Below are 14,711 nucleotides of genomic sequence, written 5' to 3' on the forward strand. Positions count from 1 at the left end.
TGTAATAACTTACTTATTTTAAATAGAACACCCTATATCTTACTAGTCTATCGCGTAGAAAATTTACTTAGCTTTCAATTTATATTAGGGTTTCCTATACCTATCTTTTACAGGGTGGTCAAAATATTAGATTGTTTTATTAACAAATTCAAGCTGTAATAACTTACTTATTTTAAATGGAACACCCTGTATCTTACTAATCTATCGCGTATAAAATTTACTTTGCTTTCAATTCTTATTAGGGTTACATATGCCTATCTCCCTTCATTTTTGAAATATTTAAAGATTTCCTAATTTGTAAGCTTTAAAAATTAGAATTAAGTACCTATGTCGTGGTTATGTACAACACATCACCAACGCCGGCAATATACTTAAATATCTTAGTCAAGATACTTTTGTTAATAAAATTCATATTTTTATCATTTAATCACACAGAGTGTTCTTATTTTAAATGACATACTCGATATTCTATTCTTTATAATGGAAGATATTTAAAATCTCTTCAATTCCATGTAAACATTCTCAATACACATGTTATTCTGTAAATGTTAATTCCCATGTTATTCTGTAAATGCCCATTTTTACATATTTTTGTACAATAGGCTCGTTTTCGTCATAGTAGCCATTGCATTTAATTGTCTGTAATTGCGATTCAAAGATTCAAACAAAAAGTGGTGTTCATAAAACTATTTAATAACCGTTGGTTTAAAATATGGAAAATACTTATACGGAATGAAATATAATTTAAGTATCTTCCAGAATACGGCATCTAATATAGGGTAGGCAGTTTAATAGAAACATATTATTCAATGTCACATGTAGGCCAAAATCAACTAAAATAATACAAAACTCTGTGTGATTACATGATAACAATGAAAATTGTATTATTGACAGTATCATGTCTAAGTACATTGCCGGTGTTGGTGATGTGTTGTACATAATATGTAACCACGACATATTTACTTAATTCTAATTTTTAAAGCTTGCAAATTAGGAAATCTCAAAATATTTCAAAAATGAAGGGAGATAGGCATAGGAAACCCTAATAAGAATTGAAAGCAAAGTAAATTTTATACGCGATAGATTAGTAAGATACAGGGTGTTCCATTTAAAATAAGTAAGTTATTACAGCTTGAATTTGTTAATAGAACAATCTAATATTTTGACCACCCTGTAAAAGATAGGTATAGGAAACCCTAATATAAATTAAAAGCTAAGTAAATTTTCTACGCGATAGACTAGTAAGATATAGGGTGTTCCATTTAAATTAAGTAAGTTATTACAGCTTGAATTTGTTAATAGAACAATCTCATATTTTGACCACCCTGTAAGAAATTTTGTTGCAGTAAGCATCTGTTTAAGTATGCTAAATAGTCTATTATTAAGATCCAAAAAGGAATTTGTTACTGATTCTTAGATTCGTAGATATTTATTTTTTTCTAAATGCTTACATTTTCATAAAAATCGAAATAAATCAAAACACCCTGTATTTAGGTATAGGGAACCCTTATAAAAGTATAGCTTATTTTTTAAGGTCAATTCAAAAATGTCATCATATATAGGGCATTCCATAAGAAAAAATATAACTTTGATATACCACTCTTTTTTGGAGCACCCTGTATAATGCACATTATTTTTAGATTGTAGTATTAAAGGCCCTGTATATTACTGTGAAGAAATTTTTTTAAAATATAAAGTGGTTTTCCGTACAGACACCGAGGCGAATAAGATGAACCACCCTGTATATACAGAGAGGGGCTAAATTATGGAATAAGTTTATTTTCTCTAAAATGGACGATTTTTGAAATAAATCCCAGAGCAGGTCGATTTTTATTTTTAAATTATAATTTTCGGACATATTATTATCATATTAGTGACGTCATCCATCTCGGCGTGATGAGGTAATCAATGAGTTTATGGGAATAGGGGTTATGTGGTAGCTCATTTGAAAGGTTATTCAGTCCTCTATTCAGTAATATAAACATTAACATCGTTATTTATACTGGGTGACCAAAAAATAATAATTTTTGAATTAAATTAATTGACGCACAAAGAAGAATGTATGTAATTTATTTAAATCAAAATACATTTTACTGTTGTCAGACAATATAAAAATGTTTATTTGCAAAATTAACGTTGCTTTTCTTTTAAATTAATTGTTCAAACTGCCAAGAGGCAGGTGGGAGGCTGTTTGACATTTAATTTAAGCGAAAAGCAATGTGTATTTGTGAAATAAACATTTTTTTATATTTTCTGACAGCAGTAAAATCTGCTTAGAGTTAGAAAATTATACACATTCTTCTTTTTGCGCCAATTAATTTAATTTAAAAATCTTTTTTTTATATTACTGTACAATAAATTAAACAACCTTTCAAATGAGCTACCGCACGACCCCTATTCTCATTTAAAAAAAAATCATCGATTACGTCATTACGCCCAGATGGATGACGTCACTAATATGATATATATGTCAAAAAATTATAAATTAAAAAATAAAAATCGACCTGTTTCGGGATTTATCTCCTAAATGCCCCATTCTAGAGAAAATGAATTTATTCCATAATTTTATCCCTCACTATATATTAATTATACAGGATGTCCAGAAACTCTCCCGACAAACGAAGACCGGAGATTCCTCAGATAATTTTAAGACAAGTAAAATTTAATAAAAAAATTTTGTCCTGGTAAAAGGTATATTAGTAGGACAAAAATTTTTTATTAAATTTTACTTGTAATTAATGGTATACACCTAGCTACAGGAAATTCTTCCTTGTGGAATTTTAAGACAATTTAACCCAATTTACCTTATACGAAAATGCTTCCTAAGGGAGCTAGAGCTCTTTAAAGATGGAGTCTTGTAATTAGTTTTTTTTTTCAAATAATAATAGTAGGACAAGGGTTATTTTACCGTATAACTTTTTTGTCTTTAGTTCTTAAGCATTTCTGATAAATTACTTACACTTTGGATTATTAAATTGTGAGGTATTCAAGTACTAAAAGGTACTCTTGATGTAAGTCGCTAAGATGTCTTCTAGAAAAATCGATTTGAAAATTTTTCGTTTTTGAATTTGAAAAAAAAAATTCAGAATAAAACGGTGTATTTTACCGACTTAAAGCAAGAACAACTTTTAGTGCTAGAAGACCTCATAATTTAATAATCTAAATTTTGGCAAAATTGCTTAAAAATTAAAGACAAAAAAGTTATGCGATACAATAACCGTTGACCTACCCAAGACGGACGCCTATGATCGGTACTAGAAATTTTTACGCAAAATTGAATGGCAATCATATCGAAGAAGCAAATAACACCCTAGCAAATTAAAACAATAGGAAATTATTCAACCCAAACGAAAGACCACCTACCATTGAAGAGGTTGTCCAAGCCATTAAAAAGATTAAAAATAATAAATCACCAGGAACTAACCAAATTTACAGTGAGCTCTACAAGAATGGTGGCGAAGCCCTGCTACAGACACTCCATATCCCAATACCCAAATGAAAAAATGTCATAGAACAAAAACGACAGATGCTGTTGAAAGAATTGCGTCGCTAAAGTGGAATTGAGCAGGACACGTCTCCAACTTAACCAATCAGGCAGCTTAACTTGCCAGACAACTGTTGGACAAAAAGTACTGTCCAGTGTACGACAAGAAGCACTACGGAGCAGAAGACGTTCACCAACCAGACGGACCGACGATCTAAAGCGTATTATCAGTAACTGGATGCAAAGCGCACAAGACAAACAGATGGAAAGATCTGAGGGAAGACCTATGTTCAGCAATGGATGCGTACAAGTTGATGATTATTATATGAAAAGGGAATATCACTGGATTTAATAAAAACCATTAAGAATATGTATTATACCAGGAATAAAGCAACGATTCAATGAAGACAACAAAAATGAAAATGGGGAACTACTTATTAACTTTTGCTCTCAGAACGAATTTCGAATAAACAATACGTTCTTCAGACACAAAGATCAACAAAAATATACATTCCAAAATACAAGAGGACACAGATCCGTTATTGATTATATATTGACAAACAGAAACATCCACCACTCTCAAGTACTAGACATACGATGTTTAAGTGCAGCTAATATTGGAAGCGATCACAACCTAGTACTTGGAAAAATCAAAAGAGAGCTACAAAGAAACAGGAAAGAAGACGCTGTTGAATGTGAGACAAGAATAAAGGTAGAACAGCTACGAGACTTGTCAACACGAGATCTATACCAGAGAAGATTGCAAAAAGTACTGAATGAAAACTACATTACACCGGATGAAGACATAGAAGAAAGTTGGAGGAAGATCAGAGATAATATCAAAATGGCAGCAACGGAAGCACTTGGAGAACGTAAGATAAGTAAACATATACGAAAGAAAAGGAGAACTCCATGGTTCTGTGAAGAAATAAAAATAAAATGCCAAGAAAAAAAGAAAATCTACCTAGAATACAAGTCCAAAAGAACGAGACAAACATATGAAGAATATAAAAGAGTACGAAATGAATTAAACTCAATAGTAAGAAGGAAGAAAACAGAACATTGGGAAGCATTTTCAAAAGAGATGGAGCACGACTTTTATGGGATGCAAAGGGAAATGTGGAAAATGATAAGAGGTCAAAGAGCAGAGATGAAGGAATTGATAGAAGTAAAACATATTAATACAAATACATGGACAACTTACCTAAAAAACCTTTATCAAACAGCTAATCACAAAGAACTGGAAACACCACGATTAGAATCGGATGAGAAAACAGAAATTAAAAAGGAAGATATAAAGAACGCCTTAAAAAAGATGAAAAATCGAAAAGCTCCTGGGAAAGATGGAATAACTAATGAACTTTTAAAGTACGGAGGAGATAGACTTCACAAAGAACTGAATATCCTTATAAGTAAAATAATAAATACAGGAAGAATTCCAGAAGAATGGAGAACCACTCAAATGATAGCGTTATTTAAGAAAGGTGATAGGGCAGACCCCAGTAACTATAGAGGGATAAATTTACTGAGCACTATACTGAAACTCACAACAAAAATACTTATGGAGAAAATAATGGCGTGCATAAATATATCGGATGAACAACAAGGATTTAGAAGTGGAAGATCATGTAACGATGCAGTTTTTGTGATAAGGCAAATAGCGGAGAAATCGTTAGAATATAACAAACCAGCCTTTTTCTGTTTCATAGACCTAGAGAAAGCGTTTGATAGAATCCAATTAAAAGATGTGATACACCTTCTATATGAGAAAAATTTACCACTGGATATCATAAAACTGATAGAAAACATATATGTAAGAAATAAAATAGAGATGAACGTCAATGGAATAATAACAGAACCCATAGAAACAAACACAGGAATCCGGCAAGGAGATTCACTAAGCCCTCTACTGTTTAACATAATATTGGATGCAATAATAAAACAAGTGAAGAAAAAAAGAGGGTACAAAATGGGCAATAGAGAGATAAAAATACTCTGTTACGCTGATGACACCGTGTTAGTAGCAGAGTGCGAAGACGACCTAGAAAGATTATTGCACGAGTTCAACATTAACGCAAAAGAAATGAATATGAAAATATCAGTCCAAAAAACAAAAAGCTTAGTAATTGCCAAAGAACCAATAAGATGCAAATTGGAGTTAGACAATCAAATTATACAACAAGTAATGACTTTCAAATATCTGGGAATTAATCTATCAGCCGACAACAATATCGAAGAAGAGGTAAAAGACCAAATAATTAAAGCCAGTAGAACGGCCGGATGCCTAAACGACACAATTTGGAAAAACAAACACCTAAGATTGGAAACAAAGGCCCGAATATATAAGTCAGTTATTAGGCCAGTTATGACCTACACGGCCGAAACAAGACCAGATACAAGCAAAACACGAAGACATCTGGAAACCAACGAAATGAAGATCTTAAGAAGGATTGCTGGAAAAGGACTACAGGATAGGGTAAGAAGTGAGGAAATCAGACGCATATGTGGAGTAGACAATATAAATACCTGGGTAAAGAACAGAAAAGAAGAGTGGAATGAGCACATAAGCAGGATGTCTGAATCAAGGATAGTAAGAATAGCCAGGGACAAGTCACCGTTAGGCAGGAGAAGTATAGGACGCCCAAGGAAAAGATGGAATGACAACTTAGGGGCAGAATGAAAGGCACCGTTGAAGAAAAACAGGCAGTACTGCTTATATAAAAGAAAAAGAAGAAGAAGAAGAAGAAGAAGAATATGTATAAAGATAACATAGCTATAGTAAGATGTAAGGGAAAACTATCGCAGCCTATCAAGTATGAAACTGGCATTAGACAAGGAGATTCGCTGAGCCCATTAGTATTTAATCTGATAATGGATGAAATAATAAAGAAAGTTAAAAAAAGAAGAGGATATGGAATGGGAGAAAAGGAAATAAAGATAATTTACTACGCCGACGACGCCATAATAACAGCCGAAAATGAAGATGACCTACAAAGATTAATTAAAGAATTCGAAGATACTGCTCTCATATACAACATGGTGATCTCAACAGAGAAAACTAAATCGATAGTAATATCAGCGTAACCTAGACGATGTAAATTGGTCGTAAATAACAAAATAATAGAACAAGTGATGGAAACGGAATACTTGGGAGTAAAACTGTCAAGCTACGGAAAAGTGGAAGAAGAAGCAGATCAGCAGGAGCAGGAGGATGTCTCAACAACACAATCTGGAGAAACAAATACCTCACAATGGAAACGAAAACCAGGATATATAAGTCAACAATAAGACCGATAATGACGTACACAGCGGAAACAAGAGCAGACACGGCGAAAACACAAAGACTGCTGGAAACAGCAGAAATGAAAGTCTTACGAAAAATAACAAACCAAATAGTCCAGGGCGGATCTGTTTTGAGATGGACGTTGAGAGGCGACTCTAATTTTTTTGCAGAAGTAGCTTGGAATTAACATATATAATAATAATGGAGTTATCCTCTTACTCAAAAAGGTACATTGTTTAAATAATCAAAATGTCAAAAAATGAAGGAAAAATTCCATTTTTTTCTTCGTTTTTTGATTATAACTTTAAAAGTGTTCACTTTCAAGAAAAGTTTTACTAAAATAAAAGTTTCGTAATTAAATTTCCTACAACATAAGATTGGTTAAAATTTTTTAAAATTGTTACCCTTGTTGCAAAATAGCAAAAATTGCGAAAAAAAACCTTAAAATAACAAGTATTAGCATTTTACGTTTTTCAAACATTTCTGCTACACTTAGGACCTTCATGTTTTACTCAAAAAAACTTTATGATATGATAAAACAATATTGTAAATTTAGTTTAAATCGGCCTAACAGATTTTGCAAAATAAATTTTGTAATCCAGCTTTCGCAAAAGAATTTTATTTTTTCAAAATGTTGCAGGACTAAAAATAAAGCAGATAACAAGTTAAATTTTTTTTTTACAATTAGAAGAATACGTAACTTTCACATGCAATTAGCAAAATTAAAATCGGTTAATTACCACGGCGTCAGGAATTTTTTTAAATAAACATTAATTTTTGATGCTACGCGCAGGACAGCGGTGTTCGATTCACACAAGTTGATTTCCACCAAAATTTCTTCCAATCTTTATCTAATGTATATTCTTTTCTTACTCTATACTTTGTTGTATGTTCATATTTTAATTCCACAAAAATCAAACTAATTTGATTATTGTTTGTGAAAAATTGTTTAAATTATTGCATATGTTTAAAAATAATACACTTTTATTTTCTAAGTTAAAACATATAAAAAAGTGTATATATGTGTTTTTATTTTGCAATAAACAAATTTATTTATTTATTTCGAAAGGTACTAAAAATTTAAATTTATCAATCATTATCAAAGGTCATTGGAATGCCCAATCAGAGCGAACGTATCCGTTGTCCTGCGCGTAGCACCAAAAATTAATGTTTATTTAAAAAAATTCCTGACGCCGTGATAGTTAACTGATTTTAATTTTGTGAATTGAAAATGAAAAGTACGGTATTCTTTAATATGTCAAAAAAAATTCAACTTGCTGTCTGCTTTATTTGCAGTGCTGCAACATTTTGAAAAAATTAATTTTTTTTGAGAAAGCTGGATTGCAAAATTTATTTTGCAAAATCTATTAAACCGATCTTAACGAAATTTACTGTGTTTTTTTATCATATCATAAAGTTTTTCTGGGTGAAATATGAAGGTCCTAAGTTCAGCATAAATGGTTGGAAAATGTAAAATGCGAATACTTGTTTTTTTTTATGTTTTGTTTTAGAAATTATTGCTATTTTGCAACAAGGGTGACAATTTTTAAAATTTTCAGTTAATCCTATATTGTATGAAATTTAATTTCGCAATTTTTATACCGGTACAGCTTTTCTAGAAAATAAATACTTTTAAAGTTGTAATCAAAAAACCAAGAAAAAAATCTAATTTTTCCTTCATTTTTTAACATTTTGAATATTTAAACAATGTTCCGGACCTTTTTGAGTGGGAGGATAACTCAAATATTCTTATATGAGTTATTATCAAGCAATTTCTGCTAAAAATATGTGTCACCTCTCAACATCAAAATGTACTAATATTTTTACAGATGCGCCCTGGTCTAAAACTCTAAAAGGCCGATGCCGCAGTGCAGGAAGTTTGCTAGGATGGTGGATGGTAGATACCCGCCTGGCGACCATCCAGCTACTTATACCACGAATAATACAACGATGGTAGCCGCAGTGGCCTCCCACTACCATCTACCCACCCGGTGGTCCGCCAGGCGTCTATCCACCCATATCAGTCGTGTTTGATAATCCATCCGGGTAGCCTCGCTATCTATGGATGAAAGCGTAATAAGTGCTGTGTATAAAAGAAGGGCAATTTGGGACCCAGCAGACCCACTATGTGACGAAACATGGCTTAAAATATCTGTTTTACTTATTCCTTGCAGTTGCATTAAAAAAAATCCAATATTCAAGTCAGGTGAATTTAAAAAACAATTTTTGCCTTTAAGTCGATTTTTCTCCACGTTCTGAAAAGTTTAGTGAGTGAGTTTTACCTCTAATATGACGATATGCTAAAAAAACAAACCAAATGTAACGTAACAAATGAAACAAACGATTCCCAAGCAGTCAGTTGGATACTGACTTCTGACTTCATTTCACTCTTTCACTGCGTCCAGGATGCAGCGACCCTCCATCATCCACCTTTAAAATCCACCCTCCAAGCCACCATCTAGCATCCTGCAGTGCGGCATCGGCTTAAGAGACAGAATAAGACGTGAATAAATACGAGCGAGATGTGGTATAGAAGAAATAAACATGTGGCCCAAAGGAGAAAGATAGAATGGAATCAACACATAGAAAGAATGACAGAAAATAGAATAGTACGAATAGCAAGAGACAAATCGCCAAATGGAAGAAGATCATTGGGACGACCGAGGAAAAGATGGTCAGACAATGTCAATTGAGGCTAAGAACCGAAGTAAAACAGGCATGAGCCTATTTATAAAGTAGAAAGAGGAAGAAGAAGAAGGTTGATGATGATGATAATGAACTCAAATTAATTGACTTACCTGCTGGAAGTTGCTGGACGGTAAGATTACTGAACGAAAACATTTTGTATGGGAAGTTGATATCCATTAAGAATACACTTCCTTCAAGTTGCTCACGAGCTTGAGCTTTCATATCGAGAAGGCGTGCGATACTTTGGCTGGACAGAGGGTTCTGTTGCTGTTTATCTGACCTTTGGTTCTGTCTATCTTTTTCTTGTTGGTAGCCTTGGCCAAGTTCCGCTAATACCTTGTAAAGTTGTTCAGAAGAGGACAATAAAGCATGAATGTTTATTCTTTGATCTCTGATACCATTCTTGTCGGACCTTAAAGCGATTTTCATTCCACGAGGGTAGAATCTTTCGCTGTTTCCGTACATCTGAGCAGTTTGTTTGTAGTTGACACCTAGTTGGTCTGCGAAATAATTCTTGATATAATTTCCTGCTTGGTGAACTCCGTAGGACTTTTCTGTTAGAAGAGGCTCAGCCATCTCTGCTGCTTTTTGTCTGTAATAAATCAAAATATTAATTAGTTAACAATCAACTTACTACAGGATGAATCTATCAGAGGCTTATACAAGAGAAGAATAGAACAAAATCTGGAAGAATTCAGATATGGGAACCTGGAAGAAATGTACACGCTCCTAAAAACTGCACTAAAGAAGCAGCAGCGAAGGCCTTAGGGAAAATAGAAACAGACAACCAAAAACATTTAGATGACTTCATGACGACACAAAAACGGCTATAGAACAAAAAAAGAACTATATAACAGATGGATGAATACTAAAAATATAGAAGTTCATAAAAGTTACAGCAAAAAAAATAAAGAGGTCAAGAGACTCGTTTCTAAAGAAAAAAACAGAAAGTGGGAAAGCGCTTGCATAAACATAGAACAAAAATTAGGTGGAGCTGGAAGCACAGAAGCCTGGCGAACAATGAAGTCATTAAGAACAAATAACAGAGAAAGAACTAGGATAACATTTATCAAAGAAGAGCAATGGCAAGAGTATTATCAACAGATATTGGCTAAGGACATGCCGAGGTACATAATGCCACATGCAGAAAAACAAAAATAAAGACCAAGACAAAATTCCACCGAGAGAAATCATCTTAAAAGAAATAAAAGATTCAATACAAAGTCTTAAAAACAACAGATCTCCTGAGCCCCGTGGTATAAACCCAGAGTTCATTACATATGGCCCTGACAAATTGCATCGCATTATTCAACGAATGTGTGAAAGAGACCAATGGAGATAATCAAGGGAGATAAACCCCGAAGTGAGTGGACCCAAGCCTATATAATATCAATCTTTAAAAAAGGGAAGGAGTGCGAAAATTACAGAGGCATCAGTGTCATATCAACTATGGTTAGACTATACGGTAAATTGATCAAACTAAAACTAGAAGAAAACATCCAAGGCAAAATAGGCGAAGATCAAGCGGGTTTTACATCTGGCAGATCCTGTCTAGATCATACATATTTATACGGTACAGCAATGAATTGCAAAGAAGTTAGCTAAGAACAGATCAGTCCATATTCATCGATATCAAGAAGGCATACTTTCCAAGAGAGAATAATTATGGAAATCCATGCAAGAAATGAACATATCGAACAGATTTATACAAGCAACAATAAACTTGTACGAAAACAACTCGGTGGCTGTGAAAGTGAAAAATAAATTCGGAAACAAATTTCAAACAACTAAGGGATCGACGGATCAGAAGATGGAGAAATAAGGAAGAGAATAACGCAGGCAAACAGAGCTTATTTTGCCCTCTCCCATATATTTCGGTCAAAAAGTGTCCACCGAAATACAAAGATGAGAATCTATAAAACCTTAATTCGACCAATAACATGCTATGGCAGTGAAGTCTGGGTGCTGAAAGAAACATCCAAAAACAAACTCGACACATTCGAAAGGAAAGTACTTAGGAGAATACTAGGACCTGTGAGGGAAAACGGAATCTTCAGAAGTCGATACAACAACGAGCTTTATCAACTTTATAAGAAAACGCCCCTGTCAGACTTCATTAGATTACAAAGATTGCAATGGGCCGGACATGTGATAAGAATGGGAGAGGATAGGCTACCAAAACGAGCACTGAATGCTAGAATGCAAGGAAAGAGACCGGTTGGGAAGCCACGAAAGCGCTGGGAAGACACAGTAAACAGCGACGCACAAGCCCTTTTAGGAGTCCGTGTATGGAGAAGAGCAGCCACAGACAGGCAAGGGTGGAGGCAAAAAATAAAGGAGGCCAAGGCTCAATTTGGGCTGTAGTGCCGTAGAAGAAGAAGAAGAAGGGATCATTACGAAACATTATCGTTAACCCAGGCCACAGCAACGAAACTTAGATTGGCCGAAAGAAGAATGGAACGGTCACTACTTGGACTGACTCTCAGAGATAGGGTCAGAAACGAAGAAATCAGAAGAAGGACAGGCGTCACAGATGTCATAGAGCGAGTAGCATGGCTGAAGTGGAATTGGGCGGGCCATGTAGCCAGAATGAAGGACGGGAGGTGGACCCAAAAAATTACAGTGTGGAGACCAAGAGAAGACAGAAGAAGTAGAGGTAGACTACCTACACGATGGACAGACGACGTCAAAAGGATTGCTGGGAATTGGTTGTAGAAAGCCCAAGATCGACAAAACTGGAAGAAATTAGGGGAGGCCTATGTTCAACTATGGATGCAGAAGGCTGGATGATGATGATGATGATGATGATGAAGGGATCATTGATCACAAACACCGGGTCACTACAGGAAGAAATAAAAGGTAGATGTGATCTAGCAAAAGTCGCCGCAGGAAAGATGGCCAAAATATGAAAGGACTCTAAAATTTCACGAACTCTAAAAATGAGGTTGATCAACTGCTTAATATTCGAAATGCGTATTCGAAATATGTACGTCACGCACCAATAAAGGAACAATATTACCAAAACGTAATAAAAAATAATCATAATACTTACAAATCTACAAATTCACCAGTCTTTAATGCTGCAGCATTTTGGATTGAACTCTTAACGGCTGCATTGACTTGTTCTTGAGTATCAACTTTGGTGTAAGCTGCCATAAGTTGGAGCATTTCTCTGGTGGGTTGAGCGCGCATCAATTGGAAAACGGCGGCAGTTCTGACTGCTTGGATTTCAGCAGCATTCTGATAAACTCTAAAGAGAACAACACGAGCAATTTCAGGATAAGTCTTGACTAATTTATCCATGGAAGCGATCATTAAAGCTCTTTGGAATTGAGAAGCTTGCTTTTTGCCTTCCAAGTAAGGCTCGAATGCTTGAAGAATTTCTGGAACGCCAATATATCCCAAAGTACGAATGTAGGCGTGTACTTTGTTTGGTTCGTTTTGAGCAATAGCCTTGTCTAGAGCTTGACGGAAGTATGGAACTACAACTTGTTTAACAAACTTAGATCCTTCTTTATCTCTTAAGTTCTTGAAACTCTTTGTTGGGAAGTTTGTCTGATAGTAACCATCGTCCACATATACTTGTCGGGCGAGTTCAGCGAAACTGTGCATGGCTGTCTCATTCAATGGCCATTGTGAAGTAACAATTGGTTTTTTAATCAATTCAAAGAAAACTTTCATGAAATGTGTAGTAGGGTGTTGAACAGAGTTAGCGAATGAAGCGATAACGTGAGCAGCTTCTTGTCTGGCAATAATTTTGGATTCAATCCAGCTTTCAAGGATTAGCAAAGCAGGCTGACTTCCAGACTCAGCTAATGCATCACGGAAAATTTCCCAGGCGGCACGTTGGGAGGGGTTTTGACGGTCAGGGGACAAACCTTTTGAGACTTTTCTTAACTCTTCCTCATCCAAAATACGGGTCAATTTGATCATATTAATAAATTTAGCAAGAGTGTTTTCTTGGAGAGATTTGGTGGGGTCTTGCAAGTCAGTGCTGATTTCCTTGGCCAAATTTACAATTGCGCTAGGAACGTCAGCCTCAAGTTTTACTGATTTACCTCTGTTTCCAATGGTATAGGGCAAGAAAGGATTTTCAGCAGCTTTATTGATTTGAGGTGCTTCTTGTTGGTTATCTTCGAAATTAAACTCTTCAGCGTCGAAACTGGCACTAGAACCAAAACGCATAAGATGGAATTTTGGCATTGAGGGCATTGAGAGCCATTGACGGATAGCTGATGGCTTCTCTACAATTTCAGTTTCAACAGAACGCGAGAATGGTTTTTTTGCATAAGCATAGACCAGACCTCCTAAACGAACAGCTCTAGTTAAATCTTCCATAATTTGACCTTGTTGAGTTATTCTTTCTAAGGTAACATTTAAGCTACTAAACACAGATCCTTGTTGTTGATCAGAAAGAGTTGGATTGACTGAGATCTCGTTAAGTGTAAAAGAATTCTGAATGGTGAATTTTCTAAGGTTTCCTGAAACTATAGCTCTTGACATTGTGCTTCTTGTGAAGAATTTGCCCATAGTGTTAGCAGCTGGGATCTCGTCGTCAATGTTTCCTAATCCATAGACAAATGATGGGAGTTCAGCACTGTTGGTGTAGTTTTTGTGTTTTAAAACTTCTAAGAATTCGTTGCCATCTTCTTTTACTTCTTGAAAATCAGGTACAAGGTCTGAGTTGACCATCAAATGTTCAGGCATTGGGTTAATTTCATACAAAGTTTCGGTGTTACCACTTACGGTTTCTTCCATGATTCTAAACATAGCAGAATCAGGACGGTCGTCACTTTTAGAAGTAGGCACTTGGTTAAGGTTCATTTGGAACTGACTCATAATACCTTTAATCATGTTAGCTTCCCAGTTACGAAGATCTTTGTCAACAAGAACATCGGTTATCGCACCACGTTGAATTTCAACTTGGAAAGGTTTCTTAGACATATCCAAAGGCTTCCAGCTAACTTCAGCGCTTGGAATGTAAGTCATAGGACCCTCAGATAGCTCAGAATGGATTTGGGCATATCGAGGATTCACCAATTGACATTGTAGTTTTCCATCAGGCCTTGGTTGGATCTTCAGTGAAGCTTTCATTAAGATTCCAGAGAATTCATTGGCCAAGTCAAGACTGGCAAGGGTACGTCCAGATACTTTGTATACATACTCCTTTTTGTCTTTCCAAGCCGGAGAAGAGGAGGCGGAAATAAGTCCAACTGAAAAAGATAAAAATACGCATTTAGATATAGGCTACGCATC

The 14,711-nt window shown here is 35.0% G+C and overlaps 1 protein-coding gene across 1 annotated transcript in view; it reads right to left on the reverse strand.

The window, feature by feature from the left end:
* LOC114329557 (vitellogenin) overlaps nucleotides 1–14,711 on the reverse strand; it is a 43,234-nt gene that overhangs the window by 8,304 nt on the left and 20,219 nt on the right. Inside the window, exons 2-3 of the mRNA XM_028278704.2 lie at nucleotides 12,508–14,668; nucleotides 9,566–10,047 (exon numbers count right to left, since the gene is read on the reverse strand). Coding sequence (XP_028134505.2) covers nucleotides 9,566–10,047; nucleotides 12,508–14,668 — 2,643 coding nt within the window. The remainder of the gene's footprint in view (nucleotides 1–9,565; nucleotides 10,048–12,507; nucleotides 14,669–14,711) is intronic.

This window comes from Diabrotica virgifera, chromosome 10 (genome assembly GCF_917563875.1).
Source record: "Diabrotica virgifera virgifera chromosome 10, PGI_DIABVI_V3a".
In the NCBI taxonomy this organism is placed as follows: domain Eukaryota; kingdom Metazoa; phylum Arthropoda; class Insecta; order Coleoptera; family Chrysomelidae; genus Diabrotica; species Diabrotica virgifera.